General features: G+C 44.8%; 1 protein-coding gene, 1 long non-coding RNA gene and 1 other non-coding gene across 5 annotated transcripts; 2 read left to right on the top strand and 1 right to left on the bottom strand.

Annotated features, from left to right (window-relative positions):
• Nucleotides 1-502: 502 nt before the first annotated feature.
• Nucleotides 503-4807, bottom strand: LOC116446021. The gene is made up of 3 exons (XR_004240993.1): nt 4639-4807; nt 1703-1828; nt 503-1357 (listed from the first exon to the last, which is right to left on the bottom strand). It is a non-coding gene; the product is annotated as an uncharacterized LOC116446021 (long non-coding RNA).
• A 10025-nt stretch (nt 4808-14832) lies between these two features.
• On the top strand, nt 14833-22476 carry EIF5 (eukaryotic translation initiation factor 5). Of its 3 annotated transcripts, XM_032111639.1 has the most exons (13): nt 14833-14913; nt 15084-15277; nt 16587-16782; nt 17319-17598; nt 17848-17929; nt 18160-18332; nt 18678-18789; nt 19466-19605; nt 20112-20270; nt 20472-20633; nt 20892-21056; nt 21275-21409; nt 22079-22476. In XM_032111639.1, the coding sequence occupies exons 4-13, from the start codon at nt 17527-17529 to the stop codon at nt 22169-22171; spliced, it is 1293 nt and encodes a 430-aa protein (XP_031967530.1). In that variant the 5' UTR covers nt 14833-14913; nt 15084-15277; nt 16587-16782; nt 17319-17526; the 3' UTR covers nt 22172-22476. The 3 variants fall into 3 exon arrangements, with proteins under 3 accessions (XP_031967530.1, XP_031967529.1, XP_031967528.1); XM_032111638.1 differs by lacking the exon at nt 16587-16782; XM_032111637.1 differs by lacking the exons at nt 14833-14913; nt 16587-16782 and having other exon boundaries at nt 14967-15277.
• On the top strand, nt 19142-19265 carry LOC116446227. Its single transcript, XR_004241093.1, has one exon. It is a non-coding gene; the product is annotated as a small nucleolar RNA SNORA28 (small nucleolar RNA).
• Nucleotides 22477-27017: the final 4541 nt, after the last annotated feature.

Raw genomic sequence — 27017 nt, 5'->3', positions numbered from 1 at the left:
GAAAACCATGTGATTGTCTGACTTTTATTTATGAGCACACAGAAAGATCCACTGTATATTTTCCTGTCTGTCCTGTTTGGGGTGGTTTGTTTTTTTAGTTCTTTGGGTAGGTTCCTGAGATCTGGGGCCTCTTTTTAAAAGGCAAATTCAGACTATCAAGAGACCTTGCAGGTCGCATGCCTTGGCAGTCAATGAAACAAAGCACAGGCAGCAGTGAGCAAATCAAACCAGACAAGAACACAGAGAGACTATGAAAAAGCAAGACAGTGACACAGGTAAAAAGGGATGAGGATATGGAGCAGAAAAGATGCCAGGGGTCATGGGAGATGGGGAATCAGGCAGAGTTGGAAGGATAAAAGAAAATGCATATCTTCACAACTCCTGAAAGGGTATACCCAAGACCTCAGCAATCAGACAAAAGTCAGCAGGAGAACCCAGTTCAGTGGACAGAAAACTTGTCCAGAGATTCAAGTTTATTTTCTGAGAGCTCTTCTTACCTCCTTGGCACAAACAAAACAAATCAAGGAAACAAAACCCTGCACCAGCTTTTCATTCAGCAGGTTAGTGGTCACAACCCTGACAGATATCCATCAGACAAACAAGCCAGGGGAGAGGGCCCCTATAGCCAGCACCTTCTGTGTCCAGATATCTACTTGCCTGGCTTTCACCTGGCCTATCTGGGGAATCCAGAGTTTTTGTCCAGTGCTTAAGTCATCAGACTATCCAAGTTCTGAGGAGGTGAGTCTTTCCACAAACTGCATGGCCACGGCCAGTGTGAAGAAGTGTGCTTCTATAAGCAGAAAAAAGACACGGGAAGAGGCACTGTCCTTCCTCTCAAGTGAATACAGATACCTAAAATAGGCCATTCAAGCAGCACACCAGCACTGCCTCTTTCTCTTCATCAGCAGCAGAAGGAATTCAGAATGCGTAGCTCAGGCACTAATGTGTGTATGTCAGAGCAGATGAACCACAGCCTAAATTTCCAGAAATTAACCACAACAAAGAATGTCAGGAACCTGTCTCCAGGCCCCAGGAACCCGTCACCCGTCTCCACTCACATGAAAAAAACAGATGTATGTGATCTGGGACAGCAGGGTCAGCTGTATGGCTCATGAGTCACGGCTGTGATGGGCTGCAGATCACACAATGGAATGGGCAAGAGTTGCTTGCTAGGGTGAGTCACCTCAGCAAGAGGGAAGTTCCACATAGAATCCTCCTTGCCCACCTCCCCAGAACATTACCATCAGCCCAGAGCTTCTGCACAGCTGGGAAACAACTCTGGTTCTTGGTTTCAAAGCTGAGCAAGGAACATCAGAATTTGCTGCTGAGAGGATGAAAGCATGGGGACAATCTTCTCCTGCCACAGAGAAAGGGAAGAGGTTGAGCTGGCTGGGAGAGTCTGGTGTTTGCTGACACCTTTTCTGTCTCTGTCTCTGCCCAAGACCTGCTGCCCCAGAATTAGGGGCCTTTTGGGGTCTCAAGTGCCTCTTTGGCAATCCACCACACATAGCAGACTAAAATTCATTAAAGTTGCTTTCATCTGTCCTTTGCTATTGATCTCAAGCCCTGAAGCTCCCATCCCAAGCATCCTGCCTCCCTCAGGTAACTGCTGGTACCATCTAGGTACCTGCAAAAAGGAACAAGAACTTCAAAAGAAACAACACAGGCAGAGACAAAGACAACTGGAGCAGATCCAACTCACCTTCCAAACTCCAAATAACATTTCTTCCTCCAGCAAGACCATGCTGCCACAGAGCATCAGGTACACACTGCAGATGGAGTTACACAAACTACATCTTCCATGCAGGGCAGGCAACAGCAGGTTATCCTGCAAAGAGAAGCAGCACAAATGAACAGGGAAAGGGCAGGCCCCTTACACATGGCGCAGCGTGGGCACTCAACTCTGTGTCTGAGGCAGAGAGCAAGAATGATATTCAGGAATGCTCAGAGGTGTTTTAAGAACATGGGACATATTCTGAAAGCTGGAATGGCCTGGTTGATACAAGCTGGCTGGAGGGTTAGCCATGCTTCACTACATTCAACTAACATTGATGTGCCACATGTTTGTAATATTGCTCCTGGGGAAACCACTGGTTTGGGACAAACATTATGAAGACAGCTTCTTATACCCCAAATTTTCCATTTTTTTCCACCCCTCATATAATACTCACACACAGAACACTTCTGCTGTCTATAACCTGCAACACCTCGCATGTGATGTTGCACTGAATTTTCTGTAACCATATTTTCAGGGGGATCAATTAATTCCCATATACTTAATCAGTACATGTTTATATAATTACACATGCATTCTCTATCTTACTGTTTAAACCAGCAGGCTAATACTCCCTTGAAAAAGAACTGAAAGCAGCAATTATTCACTGCACTCTTTAATGGCAAAAACAGATTTGCAGCCATTTCAGAAATTACACAGTCAATAGTTGGTGCCAGAGTCCCATTTAGCTCAAGAGCCTTTTGTAACAACAAACAATAGCTTCTTCCTCATTTATCTGGCTTCCCTTAAGAGGAAGAATTCATGTTACAAAGGAAGGGCTACATAATCACGCCTTACTTGCTCAAGGTACACAGGACTTTTACAAGTCCCTTAGAAATTTCAGTAATCACAACACCCATGGAAGTTATGAGCAGCCCAAGGAAAACAGTCTGATCTTGGTAACAGAAGAAGTACTAATGAGTGCAGGACAATAGGCACAGGCCAACAAAAAGCAGAAGGAAAGGTGTAACGGGAGCTGGGTTATCAGCTGTGCTGTAACAGGAGAGCTGGTGCAGGCCTGCTCTGTAGCCCACCAGCACCATGCATGGTGTCTCTCAAGGTCACAGAGCCACCCCAGAAGCTGAAGGTGGTGCAGAGGTGAGAAATGCAACTCCTCTACTCCTGCTAAACAGAAAGCACCAGTCCTCTCCTCCTCTCACCAAAGTGATGTTCCCCTCACTGTTACCTTTCCTCATGGGAATGTTCATGTGTCATTCCAGTACAAAGCTGCTGGGAGACCAAGTTCAAAATCACATTAGACTCATTCTTTAAATATCCCTTTTTTCTTTCTTTTTTATTTTTTTGCAAGCATGAAATGAAGACTTTGTGTCTTTTTCAGAGAGAGCAATGTTTTATTTAAAAATGGCCTGCCAGCACCATGAATTTTACATGACAGAAGCTCCATCCCACAACATATTTAAACCTCTCCTCGTTAGTCATCAGAGCTCTGATCAATCAGCCAGAAGATGTGGCACATCCCACCAGGACTCCTGGCACAGGGTCCAACTAATGTTGTTCACAGGCCTATCCCTTCTCCCTACTGACCACCCTTGAAACACAGCCTGCCCTGAAGCACTGCCTTAGAGGAGACAGATCTGCTGCATCAGCTCCTGCCTGCAATGTGTCCCACTGAAACGCCCCCCCACACAGGCTGTCTGGAATACACAGATGTGAGCAGAGATTTGGCAGGTCTCGCGGAGCATCCTATCTATTGCAAGGCCTCTGTAGGTCACAGATAAGCAAACCCAGGCAAGGGTAATGCTGGGCACATAGATATACAAGCAAAACAAGACAGGCAGCAGATGTCTTCCCATGATTTTGCATCTAGTGCAGAACTCACTGGTGACTGTGGAGTCATCCTTAGTAATGAGTGTCCAGAAAGCCCAGATTTTACAGTAAACCGAACATATTCAATTCTCAATTAGCCATGGACGATTAGCTGGGTTGGGGATTAACCAGACACTCCCTCCCCATAGCAACCACAGCTACAGCACCAGGGCACCACACATAGAACACGAGCCCCTGGGCTGTGCCCCACTTTCCCCTCAGCAGGGTAAAGCTGTCCCCACTCAGGACAGAAACTGGCAGGTTTCTCACAATCCTTTCACCTGTAGAGGACCTGAATAAGTACTTATCCCCCAAATAACACATAGCCTGTACAAGCCAGGATCTGTTTTATCTAGGTTACCCATGCCACGTTTTCTTCAATGGCTGAAAGCTGACGATAATTACATGAAGCAGCCAATACTAAAACAAGAACACACCACATAGCCTGCAAAAGCTGTCCCAAGCACTAGGCAGCTGGTGTGCTGACACTGTTGCCTATGTGCTGAGTAATGATGTCTCACTATTTCTTTGTGCTCCCTTACCCATCTCTTTCCATCTGTTGTTCCTTGGCATCCATTTGGATCATATGCTGCTCAAAGCAGGGCTTTCTGTTAGCACCTAGGAGATAATCTGTGACAGGGCACTGCAAAAATCAGTCTGGTTGATTCGTGTGAGTAATTAGTGAACTGGAGTCGATGCTGTCAAGGACACGTGTATGAATGGGTTAAATATGCTGTGTCTGGACAGAAAATGTGACTCATAAGTGTTACTAACATTATTCTTTCTCATGTCCATAAACCTATGTAAGAAATGGGAGAAATGGAGTGGGTAGAAAAAGACAGCAGGCTGGCGGGCAAGTATCTCTCAAATACAAATGCACTAAATTATGGGTACATAGATCAGATGCTGAGGAGAGCAGTGCATTTGCAACTCCTACACACAGCCCCATTTCTTCTCTTATAGCTATTAACTTTGCGTGCTTCTCCATTTTTTTTTCCTTCATCTTTCACATACATAGCCCAAGACTTGGATCTTACCTGCACGTATCCCAGTGACTTCCTGGCATGTCATGTGCATGCACAGCTACACCCACACACTGAGGCATCTCTTTCTCTGCCTTCTGTACATGCTGATAGTGCAACTACACCAGTCACCAGGACAACAGTCACAGCCTGTCAAACTGATAAGAAGTTGGTTTGTTGGGTTCATGCTCTGAAAGAGGGCAAGACGGGGGCAATAAATGTAATAGCAGAGAACTACAAATGACATTTGGTTTTCCCCTTAGGGAGCTGAAATGAGAACGAACATGAGAGTAACAAAGAAAGAAGAGAGTCTGAAGAGGCTTGCTGTTTAACTTTTAAAGCTCCACAGTTAATGGGAAATGGAAAAGATTCAAGTAAGACACAGGGTTGGAGCTCAGACCTGGGGCTTATCTCAGCCCTCTCATGAAAAGGCAAATAGTTCCAAATTCCCAAAAGTGACCAAAGCTACTGTCACACCAAGGGGCTCAGAGGTTGTCACTACCGGACACCAAAGTAGGGGGCAACTAAAAGAAATAAGCACTTACATTGCTAGAATTGCCTCTCACCAAGAGCAGCCAGGACTGCTATAGGACTGTGCCACCTCAGGCCAATGCCCAACATGTCTCTTGGCTGGATCTGAATGAACTGCAGGAGGAGGAAGCTATCTCTTCCCGCAAAACAGCCCCGCCAAACAGTGCCGAGCTGCATACAGAACTGGGGCATGCCATTCAAGAAAACTATTTTGCCAAAGAGGCATTTTGTAGTTATGGAAGTCAAGTTGTCATCCAAATTTCTGAATGCTGTCAAATCTCAGGGAAGCACAGAACTGGTATCTCTCACCTGCAGTCTTACAACTTCAAGGTCCATAGTCTGACCATATTGCCAGTGCAGAAATAGATATGAAAGACAGTCTGAAAAGAAAACCAGTTGTAACTCCAAGTGAAGTCTATTTTATCATGTTATCTATGGCCTATGGCAGGAGTAATTTATCAAAGTGTCAAAGCCTTGTCACAACAAAAAGGAACTGCACATATCCAGGTGAAGTACAAGAACTCTAGTAAGACTATCCCTCTAAAACTGATAAGAAACACTCTCCTGTCTCTTTGAGAGATACTCATGGACACAGCAGGGCTTCAACCAAAGCAAGACTTGCACTAGCTGTGCTCAAAATAAGGTCTGAAAATCCAGGTCACACTGGTTAAGCTGTAATCTAAATGGGAACAGAGAAGCAATACAAATACTGGCAGACAACAGCTGGTGATAAAGGGGTAGGTGGTGGTTAAACGTCTCCTCTCCACTTCTTCCTCAACACAGATGAAAAACTTGAGTATCTATATCCTGTCTCTCAGCTGTGATTCAGCTGTGAATTCTTGAGATGGAAAGGTGCCCCAGCATTCAGAAACCCTCTCCATCCCATAGCCTGCATGTAAGGGAAAGGGGAACTTCAAGCCAGCTGCACAAATATCTCTGATTTGGCTGGGGATGAGATACACACTATGGTCCAACACATTCAAGGCCTTTCTAAGCACAACAAACCAATGCCAAGAAACAGAAAAATGTCATCAAGGCCATATAGTTTGGTTTCTTGCATTTGTTTTGCATCTCACTCAAAACAGGCAGGCAGAATGCAGGGAGACAAAGAGGCCTTTCTCAGTGAGCAGCGTGGCATGCAGTCCTGGATCACCTCAGGCAGCTGTCTGTCTGCCCAGTCCCCTTTACCCTGTTTAGATTGTAGCTGCATCCTTTCAGTATCAAGATGTGGATACTTAATGCATGCTCACCTCTGCCCCAAGCCACACACTGTTTCTGCTTAGCTAATGCTTTTCTTGGCAGGCTCAGCCAGGCAAGTCAGAGTTCAGCTTGCACCCTGATCAGCTGAAGCACAGATGATTGGCTCTGGGAAATGCTGCAGAGGCACGGCCAAAATGAACTGAAATCGCTTACAAGGAGCTGCAAATTGCCCTGTGTTGGTACTCAGCCAGTTTGATTCTGGCCCATGACTGGGCATCCAGCCACAGCCAAAGGACAAATCAAAATAAACAAACCAGAGGTTTCTTTCAGGGACATATTATGAAGAGATTTTCAAAGCAGGATTTAAGAACAGAATACTGTCTGTCCATGCCTTAACTGCATGGACAGCACAATGACAGGCCCTCTAAAAAGCTTTAAATGCAGTCAGTGCCAGTGGGAAATGGACAACATAAAAGACACAGAACAAGACTTAAGACATATACGGCTTTTCACAGCTCTGGCACAGCTCTCCCATGCAAGCAATGCATGCCAAGCTTTCAAGAGTGGTCAGAGCAAATGGCTGAAGCCTAGCTGGTCCTGAGTACAGGCTTAAGACTGTGACTTTGTTTTGTCTGATATTTTTATTTATTTATTGAGAAGCAGTCATTAGTTATCACTCTATGAAAGAGACCGCTGTGGGAAACCCATGACTACTGACTCTCCTTTGATTCATGTGTTCTCATCAGCAGGTCTTTGGAAGAATACATTGCACAGCCTTTTGTGCAATAGCCCTGTGCAGAGTCCACAGATGTAGGGAGACAGACCTCCCCAACACTGATCATGTCTCCCAAAGATCCCTAAGGAGATATGCTGAGGTAGGTTAGAATCAGCATGAGAAACACAACACCATTTGCAGATCTGGAGCACGACAGGTAAACGCAAAACTCAGGCAAATCTGCCACAACCCGAAGTAAGCTACAGAGCTGCTTTTAAGACCTTTGCTAGGGTAAGAGAAGCCCTGAGTGGCTCACTCTATAGCAGGTTTGTGCTGACTCTCAAGCAACCTAGCCAGCAGGCTGGGACTTGGCAGCCCACCAGTACTTCGCCTGTTTCCCTGCTGCTCCAGGATGTGAGTGAGCTGTGAGCGATCTGCCTGCACACATCCCAGCATATGCCTCCTGTGCACCAGAGTTAGCACAGCGCTGGACAAGGTGCAGGGGACAAGCTGTTCATGCTCCTGCCCACTCAAATGTTTCTCAGGGTGTAGAACTCAGTAGCTCAGGACTCTCTGCAGAGGAACTCAGTGGGACTCCCTCACATCTGTGAGAGGAGAAATTTCAGGCTTCATCTTTATGACTCAGCTGTTTACTGTAAGTCTCTGGGATTGAGAGTCACAATTCATAATCTATCAAATGAAAAGAAGTTTTATCAAATGTCTACTCTGAACATCCTTCAGAGCACACAGACCCACACAGAGACTTACCCTCAGAGCATATAGACTAAAGTATCAAAACCCCTTGTCGCAGCACTCCGTGTCTCAGTGCACCACTAAGAAAAAAGCAAGCAGGGAAAGTAAAGGCTTTCTTTAGCCACATTAGGTGCAACCAATCAAAAGAACTGGATATCTACTAACAAAAAATAACCATTTATATGTCTTTGAAGACAGAAGTATTATATCTATATGTCCACAATCAGGGATAAGTACACAAAGCTAGTGCCAGGAAAGATATCTCAGAAGTAAAGCCTCTGAGTAAAACCAGCATATTATCCATGGGTATAAAATGCTGCATCTCCATGGACTTGAATGAGCTCACACATATTTACACACGACCTTCAAGATCCCACCTGCACACACACACCCGCTTCCTAACTTCATCTAGAAGACACTATTCATCCATCACCTGGTCATCCATTAATCTGTCAAATGCCTGTGCTGGTTTCAGCTGGGATAGAGTTAATTTGCTTCACAAGGGCTAGTACAGGGATATGTTTTGGATGTGCAAACAATCAGAAATGAGAGGAGCTGTGTATTTATTACACATTTCTGAATAAGTCATGCCAAATATCTAGGACAAACAATACATTAAACCCTAAAGAACCCTTTGAAAGCTTTTTGTCTGCTGGAGGCAACAATGAAAATGTAACATGATAGAAAGAGAACAGTAAATCATTCATGAGAATGATTAAAAACTAACTGTGGGTGAGATGCAGCAAAACAGCACTGAAAACAGCCAGAGTATTTTTTGAGCGTCTCATCTTTTAAAGGTTGGAGTGGTTGTGAGGAACTTTAAGAAGTCCTACTTTGTGTCCTTTATTGCAAAGAAGACATAGCAGATACAAAATCTGTGGAGAATTGTACAGCCACAAGTTGCAGCTTATTCAGATGCCTCATGTCCACGTCAGGCACTGAAATAAAAATGCTACTGTGCCTGAAATAAGTTGTGCAAATAAGTCTTAAGAAAAAGGGATCTTAGGGACACTGGTGAAATAAGTATAAATTAGATTAAGTGCTGAATAATGCTTTATACATGTGACCTCACATGCACACAATCATTTTGGAATCCTAAAATCAAGTTCTGAAAGAACTACAGTGTCAAAATGTTCACAGCTACCACATAATGTAATGCAGTTGTTGGTGCCACAGTTTCCCAGATGAATGTGGTAGCCACAAATTGTGTTATCATTAGTATTTATTTTAGACCCCTTCAACTCTATGAAAAGGCATGTTTCAGGAAAGCTTGTATCCTAAGACTATCCCAGGTAAAAAACTCAAAAACAATCAATGTGGATAAGATTGTTTTCTTCAAATAACACCCTTGAGCTTCAAGGGAAAATTCACCCTACGTTATGCCTTTGAACCTTCACTGGCCCAACTGTGTGTCTTAAGACTTTTGAAAAACTGATTTTGGAAACAACTCAAGGCAGTAAAGTCCTTGTAAAAAAGTTTTGCCTTCAGTGTCTCCTGGATTATTCTCAGAAGAAAAAGTCTACATCAAGTCAGTAAAATCATGCCAGACTTCATAGTCAGCACCATGTTTGACCTGGATTCGTATTCAAGGATATTTTTAGCCTCATTTCTTAAACAAAGAAGAAAGACTTATGCAATGGTGATGTGTGTGTTTGTGTGTGAGTATACACTTGCCTGTGTCTTCAGCACCATTTACCTGTTCCTGAACCCCCTGCATAATTCCAAACACAGTGACATTCACAGGTAGAGTGAGACATTATTAGTGCTTCAAGTCGGCTTTTATTAGGTGTCAAAGAATCCCCACAGGCCAAAACCAGACTTAATTTATTACACCACTCTTGGAAACTATGTGTGTTATTGGCTATTTTAATATTGCTACTAGTCTGTGTAATACCCTGAGCATACATAACTCTTGGTATATGCAAACCATAGGACAAAGTTTCTGCCTCTATTTTCCTATTTAAGTAGCATTCCCCCTGCTTTGTTTTGTAGTTTGGGAAATAATTTACTTTAGTAACATAAATATTTGAGCTGCAAACCACCAGAGCATTCAAAGCCTTTGGCACTGCATGGCAGTCATGTATTACTTGCTTCATTACAAAAGGTAATCCCTGTGTTTTATTAAAAAGCTGGCACCAGCTGTACTCAAGCTGCTGGCCAAACATACCAAACAAGCAGCAAATTCTCAACCATGATGTACAAATTCAACATTATCCTCTAAGACCTGTAGTTCCCTGCAAAATACCTTCAACGTTGCAAGAGAGACAACTCTTTAGGGATTTAAAATCAGACTTCAGAGAAAAAAGTATTTTCTATGATGTGTCTGTCTGTCTCCAAATGCACAGCACTGCCCTATCAGCCAAGCAGTGCCTTCAAAGGTTTTGTTTTGGAGAACATGAAAATTTTCCTTTGCCTTCAAAACTGGCTTTTCCTTTCCTTTCAGCACAAGCATCGGGGATAGCTTATCCTCTTCCTAGATCTGCCAGCAGAAGCACAAACGTAACCCCTGCATGGGTCTCAGTACTGCCTCCAAACCTCAGCTCTCCCAGCAATGCCCTCATATTGTCGTAAAGAAAAGAAACTCCTCCATGCTCAAATGGCTGAACAGATGAGCAAAACTTGCTGCACCTGGCAGCACAGACCCCTAGAAACAAGCTCAGCAGACACATTTTGGCTCACAGGAGAAGGGCTTTGATGGCACTTAAGATCTCCAGGGTCTCCCCAGACTGGGAGGGGATTTGGAGACAGGCTGTCAATACCAGGGGCTACCACACCTTTCCCTTAGGAAAAGTAGAAAGCCAATAGGTAGCTCTAAGTACTCATTACTTTTTTTTACTACTTAGAATTAACATCTGCTGGGAAATCTATACTGATAATCACAGCACCGGTTTCCAGACCATAAGAAGCCAAAGAAAAAGGATGAAGGAGGATTAATCTGTGGAGGTGTTGGCAAAGCACATGACAGCTGCAGAGAACGCAAGCAATTCCTTTAATGAAACAGAAGTGCAAATTGCTAAAATGATACTGAAAGAGAGATTTAAAGCAAGGGCAGATTTTGATGTCTGAAGCTTGACTATGACAAGAAGCAGGGAAATGTAGATGCAGTGGTTACTAATGGGCATAATGAACAGGCAGGTAGCTTTGACAGCATGTTCTCAGCTGGAAGCTGTATTCCCAGGGACTCCTTATCTTCCATATCCACTTCTTTCAGCAACCATATAAATGTAGCAGGCAGATTTGCCAACCACAGGCATGCAGCTGCTGGATTATGGTAGTGGTTGCCAGTTAGGCCTGTAGCCAAAGCTGCTACCTGGACAAACTGAGAAAACCTGGATTCCCTGATTCCTATCACCAGCTCTTCCACCTACTGCTGAGACACACAGAGAAAAGACAGGTCTCCAAGGCAGGGACTTCACTGCTATCAAATACTGGTTTATATTCTGCAGAGAAGCTGTTTGCCTCTCCTTGCTGACGTAACTCCCTTACATAGGCAGACATACACCAGAAGAGAAAGAAGGAGGGTACAGGGAACCTCACTGGTGACAAGACCAGATTTGGGGCAGAGTTAACCTCATGCTGTCAGCTGACACTGACGCCTTTCAGGACACTTAGACTCAAACACTACCTGGGAGATTTTAGCATTTCTGCATAGTAATAGAAGCAACAAAAATAACAACCATAAATAATGGCTACATGTGTGTCTAACGTCACACACTTGCTCTCATGTTTTTCTCTGTTTAGTGATTCCTGAGCTACTAATAATAGCTAACAGGAATGATGGTGCTACAGAGCATGGAAAGGAAAGCATTTCACAAAGTGAACTTCCCCAAGATGACCAGTGAGGTGCCGGACAGAAATTACTGTGAAGCTCCTGAACAGTAAAACCAGAATTAACCTCTGCCCTTGTGACTGATCAATGTCTAGTGTCAACCCCGATGTATTTCAGACCCACCCTTCCCTAAAGGTTACCTATTCCAACCTAGTATGTAAATAATTAAACTTTCTCTACACATTGCCAAGATAGGAAGAAGAAAGGCTATTTCTATTCCGCGTAACTATAGATAAGCTTGGCCCTCCTTCTATCTCCTGAAATTACAGCCAAAGCTGTGAAGATGGCATGAGGAGGAATCCCTTACTCAGGTGCTAATGTTCCTGCCTGCACTGGATGAAATTAAGAGCTCTGACCCAGCCACTGGGAGGTAACACACGCAGCAGAGACAAAACATTCTTCAAGGCCAAGGTTACCAAGAGGGCATTGCATTACTGTTATGTTTACAGCCAGCCACACCACTGAGAGTGGACAAACTTGCTGAATAAACCACAGACAGGACACAAAGTTGCCAATCAGAGATAAAAAGGACACATCATAACTGTTCAGATTACCACTTTGTGAAGATTTTAAATATGTTAAGATTTTCAGTAGAGTTTTGATTTTGCTGCATTGTCACAGTCATTGACTCTTGGTTATTTCTAATAAAAACTGGCTAAGGCAACATAGAACAAACTTGGATTGTTCAAGGCTGAACTCAGTAATAACAAAGCATTTCTGTGATAAGGAAATGCACCCTAAATTCAACTGTGGAAAACTTCCTATTCTTAGAGATTAAACCATTTGCAAAACCTGACTTACTAATGTCATTTAAAATGTCATACCTACAAGAGTATACATAGTTTCTGTCAATAAAATGCAAAGTACACAAGCAGTCTGGGTTTTGAAAGTCACACAAGCAATGTGAACTATGAACTTCAGGATTCATGAAATCATGATATTTTAAAGTGGGAGGAGAGAAAATATTTTTCTGTCTTGTCCACACCATGAAATATTAAAATGAACAAACTGTAAATATTAAGATTCAGTAAAAATATTTGGGATGCAACATTCAATATTAATGAATTTTCTGCTGAGGAAAAAATCAACAACGAGGCACCATGAAGTCAATAATCCAGTTTTAGTCTGGTTTGCATAATCCAGGAGAATGTCATGTGACTTCACCTGGATGAGACCTGCTCTTTGCAGAAGAATCACCATCTTAAAAGGGACCTCTTTAACTTTTGTCAATTTATCTACTATATACAAAAAAAGTATCTTTCTTTATGATGGTAATGGTAAGGGTTTTTCATTAAGTCAAGCAGTACCAAATCCAGGGTCTCTTTCCAAGCAGCTCACTAAGTGGTGTTGGCAACAGTACACTTTAACACTCGTAATTTATTAACCCCCTAGGTGTTGTAACACAGAGCTAAAGCCACAGACAGGAGGCATTTAGCAAGTTTTATGTGCTACATATTTTTACAGCAAAGGATTTCCTGAGGTGCTTTTCTTGCCTTCCACTTTTTTATGACTTTTTTTTCCCTCATGGTAACTGCCAAGCCTCATAAACTTTGGAGATGCTTCCTTATTTTGCCCTGACACTCTCTCTTGTTTCAGAAAGTGTTGCTATGCATTTATCAAGGAGACATTTAACATATCCTGAGGAATTTTTACCTTTTTCAAATGCTGATTGTGAAGCCCGAGACAAACTTACATGATGGACTCTCCATCACCAGAAGTGTCCAAGGCCAGGTCGGATGGTGCTGGTCTGGTGGAAGGTGTCCCTGTCCGTGGTGAGGGGTTAGAACTAGATTATCTTTAAGGTCCCTTCCAAGCCAAACCATTCCACGATGCTTTACAGGGCAGTGTCTTGGCTAGAAAGACCAGCTATTCCATATGCTGAAAGGAGACGTAGCAAGGGCAGCTGCCACAATGAGGGGTTTTATAGAAAACACCAAGATGTGCACACTTATCTCTGGTTGCTCCAGCTGAAGAAACAAGATTTTTTATTGTTGTTGTGTGCCACTGGAAGTGGCAGTAGCCCTGCTTTTGTGACTTCTAAGAAAGCCTCGTTTATCAGCCACCTTCCTGAGTGCAGTTCTTCTGCATATCAGACCAAAAATGTTCAGTATGCACTTCAAGGTTCAACAGGAGGGGTATCTCCTTTGACCACGCCAATGTGATATCAAAGTCAGCCAGGAAAACTACGCATCAAAACTGCCTTCAGGCAGGAAGAGATTTAGAGTATATAACACTATTTAATGTCACTACTAGTTTTATTGTCGCTCCCTCTCTTTTCCTCTATACTCCCACGGAGCCATCAAGAAGCTTTACGTTACTCAGTAAGACAGTGACAGGAACTGAGGAGCATTGTTCTGCTGGGGAGTGTTTATAGGGGTAAGACAGGTGGTTATCCACTCAATTCATAAAGTCAGAAAAAAATTCTTTCCCACTTGAACATTATTGACACTCTAAAATACCCAAAACATGTAATTCCTGTGATATTGGAAGAGTGAAGATGGAAGAAGATGGGAAAGAATACATAACAGGGAAGAAAGGACGCATGTTTTCTGCTTCTGACGTGAAAATAAATCCAAACATGCATTTCATTCAGGGCCTCAATTCAGCTACATAGGGCTGGCAACATTTTCCACTAAGAACAGAGTACATGCATATGACAATTGTGTCATCCTTTGTAAGGCAGCCCAGAGCCACCCAACGCTGAGCCTTTATGACTCCGGGGTTAAGTAACAGGCTCATCCCCACACCCCAAAAGCCGGCTATGCAGGAAAAACACAACTTATTCAGCAACTTAATTGCTTTAATTCACTTGTAATATAACTTGTAACATAGTTGCTAAGATGTCAAGCATTGGGTCACTGCCCTCCCGGGAGCAGCTCGCCCCCCGGGGCAGTGTCCCGGCACTCCGGGCAGGACGGAGGGGCCGGGGGAGGCCCGGAGCGCCCTCAACCCCTGCCGGCCCCGCCGCGCCGGCCCGGCCCGCGCAGCCCGAGCCCCCCGCCCCGCGCTCTCTCGCGAGACTCGGTCGCTGTAGACGCGATGTCCTTTGGGGCACCGGCGAGGGGAGGGCACGGGGGGAGGGAGGCAAAGCCTTGATTGATAGCGGTCTTCACCAATGGGTGGGGGGAGCGGCGGGGTCTTAGCCAATAGCTTCGCTGCGAGCCGAACAGCGAGCCAATAGCGATAGCGGGGGGCGGGGCGCGCCGCTGGCTGATTGATCCCAGCTCTGGCGTTGTTCAGTCGGAGCGAGAACATTCTAGAGGTGAGTACGGGGCAGCCATTGCTGGGTCCCGTCCGCCGCCCCCTCCTGCCTCGGCTGCGCGCCGCTCGCCGCCTCTCCCTCCCCCCTTCCCTCTTCTCCCCCCTTCTCCTCCTCCCTCTCCCTCACAGGTGCCGCCGCTAACGATGCTCCTGATTGTGTCTTGCCCGCAGATTGCCCGGCACCGCTCTCCCTGGTGATACCGCCCGCTCCAGGACGCCGGGACCCGGAGGCTGCGGCGTCCGCCTCCGCCTCCCTCTCCCGTCTGGATATAAGCGCCCCCTCGGCCCTGTTCTCCTCTCACAATCGGCTTCGTCGCAGCCCGGGGCGAGCAGCGTTGGGTTTATGTCTTTATTGGACGAAAACGGTGAGTGTTAGTAGTGGGCTACGGTGGGTAGGGGCAGCGGGGTGAGGGTGGGAGGAACGGGCGGTTGAGGTTGGGCTGGGGCCTCAGGCTGTCGGTGAACGGTGGATATTGGCAAAGGTTTTGTGTAACGAAGCGTCCGGGACTTTGACGGGAAAGAGAAGCAGTGTGGGGGGCGGCGGGAAACAAACAACAAAAAAACCCACAACAAAATTTAAATCTAAAAGCCGTAGATCTTCAGCTGCAGGGTAACTGTTTGGTTTGGTGGGGGGCGGGGGGGCTTTTTTTTTTTTTTTTTTTAATTATTTATTTATATTCATTTCGCCGCCGCCATGCGACGAGACAAGATGGCGGCGGCGGGGCCGCGCCTCCCGCGCTGTGGCGGAGGGGGGGCGGTGGCGCAGTTCCCACCGGCCGCGGGGGGGGCGCTCGGCCCCTCTCCCGAGGGGCGGCCCCGGGGGACACGCGGGGGGCGGCCCGGGGCGGGGGGGGGGCGGTGGAGCGCCCCCGTCCCGCGGCGCGGCGCATGCGCGGCCGGGGGTGACTCCCCCACGGCTCCCAGCGCTGACTCAGTGCTTAATTGCTGCATTTATGACTCACCGCGAGAGGGGCGGGGACGCGGCGCTGTGCGGCAGGGAGTCGGTCTGCCTTCCCGCTCTCTCCTCCGTGCGCGGCATATAGGGGGGTGGTGCATGGCGTGAGGTGTCGTAGGGACCAGGAGAGGGAGCTTCAGCCTGCAGCAGACAAATGCTGTACTCTGGAAGGAAGGAAAAACGGCACGCTTCTTCTGGGAACTCGGTCACCGAGAGAGCTGCTTCCTCAGCACTTCTGCAAACGCGTGGTCAGGTTACGTGGTGGTTCTTTTTAGACATCCTGGGGAAGGAAACCGTGTGTTTTAAACGGAATCCGCAGTGTACTTTTTGCTGAGGAAGGGTAAAATTGCATCAGGGTTAATAATGTAGACCACAAGGCACGTACCAGTCTATCTGTTTATTGTGTAAAGAAGTTGTAAACCTGACCAGAGGGGTTCAGATCGTGTTGCACCATAGGCACGCTCTTACACATAAATACAAAGAAGGCTTTTTTAATGTGCCAGCGCTTCTGTCATTAACGATAACAACGTGATGACGTGTCAGGATAGCCATGCTCTGTAGTTAGGGTTGCCTGTGTAGTCAACCGGTTGTGGCTTAAGTACTCTTGGATCTGATTATAGAGGCACGTGTTAATTTAAATATGTAAATACTGCTCAAGGCAACGTTAATAATAGGATTCATCCTCCTTCCCCTTCCTCCCCTTCCTCCCTTCCCCCAAGAAAAAAATCAACTGGAAAAGCTGCTGCACTGCTCTGTACCTCTGCATTGCTAGGCTTTCTACAGTGAAGCAACTTCTGTCAGACTTTATCAGGCTTATTGTTAAGTCAGAACTCAACAGAAGCTGCTATGAGAATCCATAAGTGAGAGGGAGAATTACGTAATTTTCAACTCTTTTCCACTCCGATCCAAAAACTGGTAAGCCATGTACAAACTATGTTGGGCTACAGATTGCTGCTGCTTCATCTTATATTTCTCAACATTTTGGCAGACTTCAGTTTGTGTGATAGGTTCATGCTATGATACGGAATTTAAAACGGATTTCCAAATCTTTCTCCTGATTTCCTGTGCCCTTCAGTCTGAAACCATACCACATGACCCTTATGGTGCAAGTCACTGGTCTGCATAATAAATCAAAGAGTGTGCCCTTCCTTAGTGATCCCAGAACTCCTTCAGGAGTTAATTGTATAAAAAAGTAGTCCTAAGCTGTTTAGTGGTTTTAGGGTAGTTAGAGAGGGTGGAAAGTTTTGTGGTGTAGTTAAAGAAAAGTTCCTTAGCAGTACAACCCAAGGCTGTTGTTTTCAGTTCCATAGGTTGAAGAAAGCCGTAGCATAACAAATGTACTTTTCCCTTTTTCTCACCCTAGATACAATCCCTTATATAGCTTTGTAGCAAAAGTAGATTGATGTACATCAAGCTAAACTTAAATTTTTTTTATTTGTTAACACTTGCAGAGCTGTTGCGCAGCCACTGGTACCTGTATTGGGGAAACATAGCGTACAAGCAAGAACCTTACAGCCTCAGTGGCGAAAATTTTTTCATGTCAGAGACCGAGAACTCTTGCAGTCGTTTATGTCATCCCGTCTTCTCCAGACAGAAGATACCAAAAAACTGCAATCAAAGATCTCTTCATCTTATTGATAAAGCTACTAATAAGGCAAAATGTCTGTCAACGTCAACCGCAGTGTTTCAGATCAGTTCTATCGCTACAAAATGCCCCGTCTGATTGCCAAGGTAACTTCCTAAGCAGCTGTAAGCAGGGAGTGTTCTCCCATAACTGGTTCTCCCAGGAGGGCAAAGAGGCAATGATAATGCTTGGCCACTCGGGAGGGAAGGTGTCCGCTCCTTCAGTCCACATAAGTGCACATTAGGTCCTGGAAGGAGATGCACTTCAAAGCAGAATTTTGGTGTAGTTTAATGGGAAATGCATGCTGGGCTTGGCTGTTGCAGGCATTTAACCTTAAAACATTATTTGTTCTCTAGGTGGAGGGCAAAGGAAATGGAATAAAGACGGTTATAGTCAACATGGTTGACGTTGCAAAGGCGCTTAATCGGCCTCCAACGTGTAAGTAATAGTGTGGAATGACACAGCATTTTTTAATGCTTTCGTGTTTGAAGTGGTAGTGTTAATTAGCTAATAAAGCATTAATACTGTCTTCAAAGATTTGTAAGAAAGAAACATGATTATCTTGGGATGAAATAATGGACAGAAAGAAGCAGTAGCCTATTTACTTGCTGTTAAAGAATCACAGTGAAGATATGAACACGGCAGTGACTATAATGCTTTCTTTACAGATCCTACCAAATTTTTTGGTTGTGAGCTGGGAGCACAGACCCAGTTTGATGTTAAGAATGACCGTTACATTGTCAATGGATCTCATGAGGCGAATAAGCTGCAAGACATGTTGGATGGATTCATTAAAAAATTTGTTCTCTGTCCTGAGTGTGAGAATCCTGAAACTGATCTGGTGAGTGCTCTCTGTCCGCATCAACAGTGTCACTATGGAAACACTATATTAAATGTTTGTAGAAGTAGTGCAAAGTTAAAAGCAGACTTAAAAACAGACATAGCAGTATCTATGAGCAGAAAACCCAAGTACGCGTTCTTGCACTCTTTGGGAAGGTTTTACATCTCTAATAGTTCCTAACTTAGATAAATTGTTACTTTTAAACTTTGTCTTCAGGGGTGATAACAAAGTATTTAAACCTCTGCCTTAATAATTTGGAGATAATCATGTAGACATTAGGTTTAGGTTTCAGTGCATAATTGTTCTGTAAGATCTAAATTCACTGGAGATTGTTGTCTCTTACAGCATGTCAATCCTAAGAAACAAACTATAGGTAACTCTTGCAAAGCCTGTGGCTATCGAGGCATGCTTGACACAAACCATAAACTCTGCACGTTCATTCTCAAAAACCCTCCTGGTAAGTGCCTTTTCTTTACTTCTGGGGATAAAGAGAACTTCTGTATTGGTGGTGTTATGGAAGTAGAAAAATAAGTGGCTCGCATCTAATTGAAATGTAAGCAGGCACTAGCATACTCTAGAGTATGTTTAAGGATCAAGATGAAGTAGCTGTGCTGGTAGTCTCTTTCCTCATTGTACTGTGTCCTTCCCAAGTAGAGCTATTTGTTAAAAGCTGGGTTTCCCTGTGCAGGACTAAACTTAGGAGGAAGGAAGGTAGTTAGCAGTAGCTCATGGCAGTTGTTCCTTTAAGTCAGTGTTAAGTGTGAGAGTAGGTTGTAAAAACTGTAGTAAATGCAAACTGTAATCTGTGCAAGCAACACTCTGTAGTAAGCATCCAGTTGCCTGCTGCAATTTGAGCTTGCTAGAATAGAAAAGTCTAACCTATTCCAGGGGTCTCTGTTTTGTGAGGTCACCTGTTATATAGACTTGGACAATCTTGGTGACAAGCAAGATTTTGGCTGCAACTGGGGTTTCCCCACCAGATGTACATCTTCCCTGAGTGTGTTTTGGGATGGGTACTACCCGTAACTTACAGCTAATGAAAGCATCCAAACCCACTTGGGGATATGGCAGAGGTGCAGGGACTTTCTAGTTTGCTCTAGTTCATAGAACAAAACATTAAAATTCACTTGCAGAAAGTGGTGACACTGGTACAGGAAAGAAAGAAAAGGAGAAGAAGAACAGAAAAGGCAAGGACAAAGAGAATGGTTCTGTGTCCAGCAATGAGACACTTCCACCCCCACCACCAGAGGAGATTACTCCTCCACAGGTTGTGGTAAGTAGAAGGGAAAGTGGGGAGATAAGGGTGTATGGTGTCTTGCTCCGATTTAAACCTTTGAAATCACTGGCATTCCTTGCTGGTCAACATTGCACCTAAAGGTCTTACTGTATCTGGAACTTAGTGCTGGAATAGAAGGATCCCTGATTCTCCTCTATAGCAGCTTTATCAGCTCATCAGTACTAGGGTTTGTGCTCCTTGTTAAGTGAAAGCTGCCTATCCTTTATCACTTCTTTTCAGGCACCTGGATTGTCTCTTGTGTACTAGGTAGAATGGTAGAACTGCAGTTCAAGTAGCCCTACAGATGGCTATAGACTCGGGTCTAGCTTCCATTACTTCTTTCCTGTTTGCACTTTCTCCATGGTCTTTGACTTGTAAATTGTACTATAAGCATTTCTTTAGTTTTATAAAAGTGCTGTCGTGTCTGTATAATTTCTATCATCACCTAATACTAAGCCTGCAGTAATATTGTGTGAATCTCCTGTTGTACTTTTGTATTTTAGGAGGAGGAGGATGATGATGACTGGGGTGAGGACACAACAGAAGAGGCCCAGAGGCGTAGAATGGATGAAATCAGTGACCATGCAAAGAACCTCACACTTAGTGAAGACCTGGAAAGAACTGTGGAGGAGAGAGTCAACTTACTATTTGATTTTGTAAAGGTAACTATTCTCTGGTTGTTTGCCTGATATAACCACTCAGGTGTAGTGGTACAAAATGTTTGTAAGGAAACTAAAAGCAACGTGCTCAAGCTTCTGCAGAGTACTGGTTCTGCCAGTGGTGGGAAGGGAAGAGTGCAAAGAGTATTAATGCAGACTTCAAGTGGCATTAAAATGTTTCTCTCTGCACCTGTTTCCCTCTAGAAAAAGAAGGAAGAAGGTGTCATCGATACTTCTGACAAAGACATTGTAGCAGAAGCAGAGAGACTGGATGTAAAGGCTATGGGCCCACTTGTTCTCACTGAAGTCCTTTTTGACGAAAAGATTCGTGAACAAATAAGAAAATACAGACGTCACTTCCTTCGTGTAAGCCATCTCTTCTGCACTCATTGTGACAACTGTTTGGAGTTTTGTAGCAGTTGCTTGGTACTATGGGCAAGAATTCTTGAGTTTTTGTAGTGTTTTACTTTTAAACCCCTCCTTAGCTGGGGGCAACTGCTGGGAAAGATTGTATGAACTGTTGTAAACTCCACAATCTCATAGAGCTGCTTCTGCTCTCTATTTCAGTCTGGAGAGAAGGTAAAAAAGCTCATTCAGTCACTTTTGCTTTTATCACAATTCTAGTTCTGCCACAACAACAAGAAAGCTCAGAGGTATCTTCTCCATGGCTTTGAGTGTGTGGTAGCCATGCATCAGTCTCAGCTTATTTCGAAAATACCACATATTTTGAAGGAAATGTATGATGCAGATCTTCTGGAAGAAGAAGTCATCCTTGGCTGGGCAGAAAAGGTAAAGGGCAGTATGTAATGTACTGTAGCAGTTAAACACCTGAAGGTAGCGTGTTCAATCTGGCTTCTCCATTCTGGTGTAGCTTGTGCAATGAGAAGCCTCCTTTGCAAAAACAGGCTATGGAAGGCAGTGGGTGAGGTTAGAGTTCCAATTTAAGCAGTTTGGGTACAGTCTGGTGTAAACTCCTTCAGTGTTCACACGAAGTCTCTGTCTTTCAGGCCTCAAAGAAATACGTTTCAAAGGAGCTTGCCAAAGAAATCCGTGTCAAAGCAGAACCATTTATTAAATGGCTAAAGGAAGCTGAAGAAGAATCTTCCGGTAATGAAGAAGAGGATGAAGATGAAAACATAGAGGTAGGAAAGGCTCATTTACTGTCAGCAGCTCCAAGGTTGCACTGTTCCTGCATGCTTAAGTCTTGTAACCTTGTCCTGGTGCATTCTGAAAGGGATTACTTGGGGTATTACTGTGCATGTTGGGAACAGGAGGAACATTCCATTTACAATGCTTTGTCAGCATTGCTGCTAATTGTTGTCAGTTGTCTGTCTGACATCACTGTAATAACTGAGGTGCACCTGGATAGCCCAAGACTGTCACTATGGAATGGTACAGTCTCTTGCACAGTAGCAGCTCATGTAGTGTAAGGTTGACAGGAGGTATTGAGCATCGAGTCTCATGTTCTAGATGAGTTGGTGAGGGTGTGTTTGTCAGATAAGCTGATGGCAGAATAACCAGTTTCCTCACAGTTCAGGCCTAGGTAAAATTTGTTGGTTACATTCCAGCTGGCTGTGGCTGGGAGTGTTTTCACATGGGGGTTGGTTGGTTGTTCTCTTCCCAGCATTAGATTATTCTGCTCCGGGGTATGAGATGCTTCTTCCTCCCAGGTGCACGTGCACAGCTGTGCCTTAAAAAGCAGCATGATGAGTGGTGCATGGCCGTGGTCAGGAGGGTGGTTGGGTGTTGGAATTACTCCAGTGCTTAGTGGCAGTAGGTGCTGTAGTTAAAGGAATGCCTTGTCTCCACAGGTGGTGTACTCCACAACTGCCAGTGTACCTAAAGTTGAAACTGTGAAGCCTGCAAACAATAAAGATGATGATATTGATATTGATGCCATTTAAAGTGATGCAACATAGCTTCCAGCATAGTAATGCAAACTTCTCTGCGTTTTCTGCCAGAAGTGTGACTTGTATGTGCACAAGCTGAAATGGCTTAACGTCCTGCTACTTTGTACTCTAAAATGTATCTTTTTACTGTGACTGGTCTTGTGTAACTAAGCCTAATACCAAGGAGTCAGCACGTCGGTGAACTGATCTAGTTTGCAACTGGCATGTTCTATTTTGTTTTTCTAACTTGTGTTGGACACATACTTGGAGCACATTTATACAGTTGTGGAAATAAAGGATTTGGTTTTGGTCAATCTTCATTTATGCCTCAACCCCCTTATTGCTTTTCCAAGTAAGTATTTACACAGCTCGGTGAAATTTGCAAAGCTGGTCACACAGTGACAATCTCCAGAATGAGACAAAAAAACCCCACCTTAACCCTCGAGACTGTTCCAACAGTGGAGATTTGAAACCTGGGCAAGAAGCACGTGTTGGGTAATCAACAGTGTGCAACTGACAGCTTCTTAAAACAGGACAGCTGTCTGTGTTCTTATCTTCGCAGGCTTGGGTTTTTTTAAGCAAACTTCCTCTGGTGTTCACTACATGAGTTGCGTTTTGGCTTGGGTTTTTTTTCCTTTCCTATGGTTTTCAACAGCTCCAAATCCAGGATTAAAGCTGCAGGAGCTGCTACTGCTGCAATTGGTGTGTACTGCTCCTGAGGAGCCAGCTGTTGCTGTGTGTCCAGCTGTGCAGTGTCACTATGGCACAGGCCAAGCGGTGTCCAGCTCCAGCCTCATCTGGGGAGGGAGGGGCAGAGGAGATCTGGCACCTCGAGCCCAAGAAGTCCCCGAAGTTCACTTGCTTATCTCTGGAAGTGAGTGTCCTAAACGCCAGTGTTGAGGAATCAGATTATTTTTAGAAATGGTGAATGAAAAACCTGGGCCATCAAAATCAGGAACCTGGTGTGACATGGTGTGTGACAGGTTTTGGCCAGGGAGGAGCTAAGGGTTGGGGTTTTGTTGCCTTTCACAGCTGCCTGCTGGGAAAATTGAGTGGCAAGAGAGTGGGTTTGGGGGTTTTTGTTAGATTCAGTATGAGTAGTTTTGAGAGATCAAGGCTGCACTGCACAGTGAGCTGCTTTTTCTAGTCAGGTTATTCTGGCAGAACTTGGACAAAGGCAAAGAGTGTGCTTGGATAATTACAGCAGGGGTGACTTGGGCTGCAGGTTCTGCTGTTCTGCAGTGTTGTGTTGCATGTGGCCCTGGCAGTGAGTCATCACTTGGCACTAGCAGGTGTGGCAAACAGCGCTAGAACGATGGGGTAAAGCCCTGAAGCATTTGAAAGTCCCCTTTTATCTTACATGGATTTTTATTGCAGTAATGTAAAAAATACAAGAATTAACATTTTTAATTTAGAGACAGGTTTATTCCTGGCTTCTTTTGTCTAAAAGAAAATCTGTTCTCCACTGGGTTTAAACCAGGTTTGTTTCCGAAGTGTCCATTTTCATGCATGTTTGGGAACCTGGAAGATTAATTACTAACCCCTGTGTGCCCTGGCAGGAAGACCTCTGTTCCTCCTGGTGCAGGCTCATGCCTCCCTTGTGTAGCTGTTGTGAGCACATGCTGATAAGTGTTACTCTCATGACCAGAAGGTTTCTGGGTGAAGGTTTTTTGTGGTGTTGGCTGTTCCCAGTTGTGACACAGTGAAGTACCATTTGGGGGTGGTCAGTCCCATTTCAGGGCAGACTCGGTGGTAATTGAAAGCTGCCACCAGTGGTGATAATCTCTGGGATTTTGGTTTTTTGCTCTAGGATGTGGAGACTAGCAAGACACACCGGTTCCTTACAGCAAGGAAACTAGGAAATGAATCCACCCAAAAACGTTTTTCATAGGGTCAGTGAACTGATGATGTCATACCAAAGCTGTAGGATGGTAGAGTTGGTGTAAACGGGGTGGGAGCATGCAGGGAATGAAAGTGTTCTCGTCTGTAGTAGCCCACAGGTGGATCAGAGTGAGTGTATCACGAAGTGGTGCCCTAATTTCAGTCATGGTGGAGGCTTCTAGAAGTGCTGAGGCTGCTGCTATGAGATTCCTGGTGCTGAGTTATACTTCTGACCCTATTTTCACATTCATGTTGCTGTTTCTGTCTCAGATCATTAACGGATGATTCCACCAGCTCATAAAAATTTAGTGTTTGTTGTGTGACTATTTCTCTAGGGAAGGAAGTCTGACTTTAAATTGTTTCATGAGTCTTTGAATGTATTGCCTCTGCTATGTGATTAAAAATAACAAGTACATCTTCAAAAGGCAACTTGGAGTTCAGATAAAATCTGCTCCAAGCAAGCTTCAAAGGTAGACTTCTGGCACCCGGGAAGGAAACAGCATTGGGTGATTTCCCTCGCTTGGTGCTGCACTATCTCCCTGCTAGAAAACCTGTGTGAGCACTGCCTGTGGGCAGGTGGAGAGTCTTGTGGCAGGTCCATCAGCCTCGGCTTTACAAACCCTCATATTCTTGCAGGAGCTTAAATTGGGAGCTTTGCTGCAGCTTGGCAGCCTTTGGCAGTAGCTGCTCTTCATCCAGCATGACAAGGAGGTGCTCCACTGCCAGCTGTGCTTGAGGCTCAGCAGCTTCAACCAGGGTTTGAAATCCTGACTGTTGTGCACATAAGAAGTAAAGTTGCCTAGTGTTACTTCTATCTGTTAAAGCCTACAAGTTGTCATTAGAGGCCAGTGCATCTGGTAGGACACGTATTAGATAAAAGAGTGCTCTTTGCTCCTGAGCACGCACAGCTCGGGCTTGTAGTGAGGCAAGGACTAAAGATGGGTAAAGTGATTTGAAGGGATTGCAGTAGGCACAGAAATGTGTGCTTTTGTTTTATCTTGCTGTGGTAGTGGCTTCCCTTACCAGTGTAGCCATGATGTGGTGCTCCCACAGAGGTCACCTCTGCTGGGCCACTTGCATGAGGCATTACCACAAGGCTGTCATTCCTCCCCCCTAAGATCTGCCCTGTTCCTTGGGGTAAGAGACTTGCCAAAAGATCCCAATCTCCACCCAAGTCAAACAGCTTGGTTAATTTGTTGCTGTCCAGATGCACCGCAGAATTTAAAAAGTTGATTTTTAGATAATGCTTAGCACATGAGTGTATTGCAGTTGTGCAAGTTCTGAACCTTGCCATTTGAAAAGGAGAGGTACCTCTGAAAAGTAGTTAACGTAGTGACCTGTAATGAAATGTCCTTTCATTTGAGGGCTCCTACAAAGCTGTAATAAAGATAACGGGGCCTCTGGGCTCTCAGTGAAAGCAGCAAATGGAAATGGCAAGAGAGATGGAACCAAAGTAGCTGACCCACCAATTAGTCTTTCCAATCTGTGGCAGCTGCTTTCTTCACAAACTAATTACTCCCAAAGAGCCTCAGCGGCCTGTTGCTGAGGCTCGACTCCTTGGCCTTCGGTAACACCACTGAACTGTGAAGTTCTGGAACAGAGAACCCAGAAGTAAAGACAAAAAACAGCGGCTTGAAAACAATGCTCTTCTAAGCCTTATCTGTGAAACACTGCATGGTTAGATTTCAGCTTAAGGTTTATAAAGTTTTTGGAGCTGTTGGGATTACTTACACGCTTGACAGGCTGCTGGCATTGTCTGTGTTTTTCATTCTGGAGATTATCATCTTACTGTCACAGAGGTGTCAGAGTCTGTCTCTTCACCTGGAATTGTTGAGGAGCTGTTCTGGGGCCACGGAGCAGCTTTCCCAGGACTTCACTTCCCTTCCTAGTGCAGACCAGCACCAGGGTATCTCCACAGCTTCCTTAGAGCTGCTGCAGCTGACGTCCGTTAAGGTCATGGCCCCAGTGCCCAGGTAATGCTGCTTTTAATTCAGTAAAACTCTAAAATGTCTCAATTTTTTTCAGAGGAAAATCAAAAAACATCTTTAGTGTTCTGGGTTAGGAACCTAAGAAACAGATTCACCCAATCCCTGTCTGTAAACAGAGGGCACTCTTCTTCCTGTTGTAATTAGTGTCAGGGAAACCAAATTAATGCTAAACCATCTTTTCTACACATCAGTTTTTCTACTTGCGTGTGCTTCAAAGTCTTACTCAATAGTTAGGGCTCTTTAAGCTTTTTGTTGTGGCTAAATTACCAGTTCTGAGTGTCCTGTGGATGGGATGCCATTCACTTCCAGTGCTGGCCACACAGATCAGCTGTGCCAGGACAGGTTTGGAGTGAAGCCAGCCAGCTGGGTCAGTACGGCAAGGCTGGGACCAGCAAGGCCCAGGGCTGGGCACAGATCTGCCCATGTGGGTGCACAAGCTTTACAAGGGCCCTTGCCCACGTGCCAAGGTGTCTTGGCCCCAGCTGTCTTCTCCCAGGACTTTCTCACTCTGTTCCTTCCACATCACTCAGCTCCAAGGTTACTCGCTGCACCACATTGGAGCTTGAACATAGGCTGTCCTGCACCTGCAAGGAGGGGAAAGGTGTTGCAGAGCCTATTCCTACTCCCAGCTCCCTGCGGCTGGAGCTGTTTATTCTGGTGCTAATCTCACCCCATTACTGTGGTGTTAGAGGCATTTTCTGCACAGTATTTTCTCAAGGGGAAAAGAGATGATTCAAAGGAGAGCTCTGGTCTGAGCATAGAGTCGTAGGGCCTACAGCCATACATTCCAAGTAAGGTAAGTATCAGCACAAGAACAACTCAACGGGAGGTTTGTGTGGGTGTTTTATTATTCTCTGTGAGTTTTTGCTTGATACTGTTTTTTATATTTATCTGATATTAATAAAACCTTGATAACTGCTCTGACGTCAATGGAGTTTGGCTTTGATTCTGTGCAATTAAGGTAGACATCTGACATCTTTAAAAGAAACATG

The sequence above is a fragment of the Corvus moneduloides genome, chromosome 6, assembly GCF_009650955.1.
Source record: "Corvus moneduloides isolate bCorMon1 chromosome 6, bCorMon1.pri, whole genome shotgun sequence".
Taxonomy (NCBI): domain Eukaryota; kingdom Metazoa; phylum Chordata; class Aves; order Passeriformes; family Corvidae; genus Corvus; species Corvus moneduloides.
This window is presented reverse-complemented; position numbering and strand designations above follow the sequence as displayed.

What these genes read in the sequence shown, in the direction of transcription:
- EIF5 (XM_032111638.1), top strand. Translation starts at nt 17,527, where the DNA reads ATGTCTGTCAACGTCAACCGCAGTGTTTCAGATCAGTTCTATCGCTAC. An exon ending in ACAGACGTCACTTCCTTCGT is followed by an intron (nt 20,634 to 20,891) that starts GTAAGCCATCTC and finishes TCACAATTCTAG; the next exon opens with TTCTGCCACAACAACAAGAA. An exon ending in ATGAAGATGAAAACATAGAG is followed by an intron (nt 21,410 to 22,078) that starts GTAGGAAAGGCT and finishes TTGTCTCCACAG; the next exon opens with GTGGTGTACTCCACAACTGC.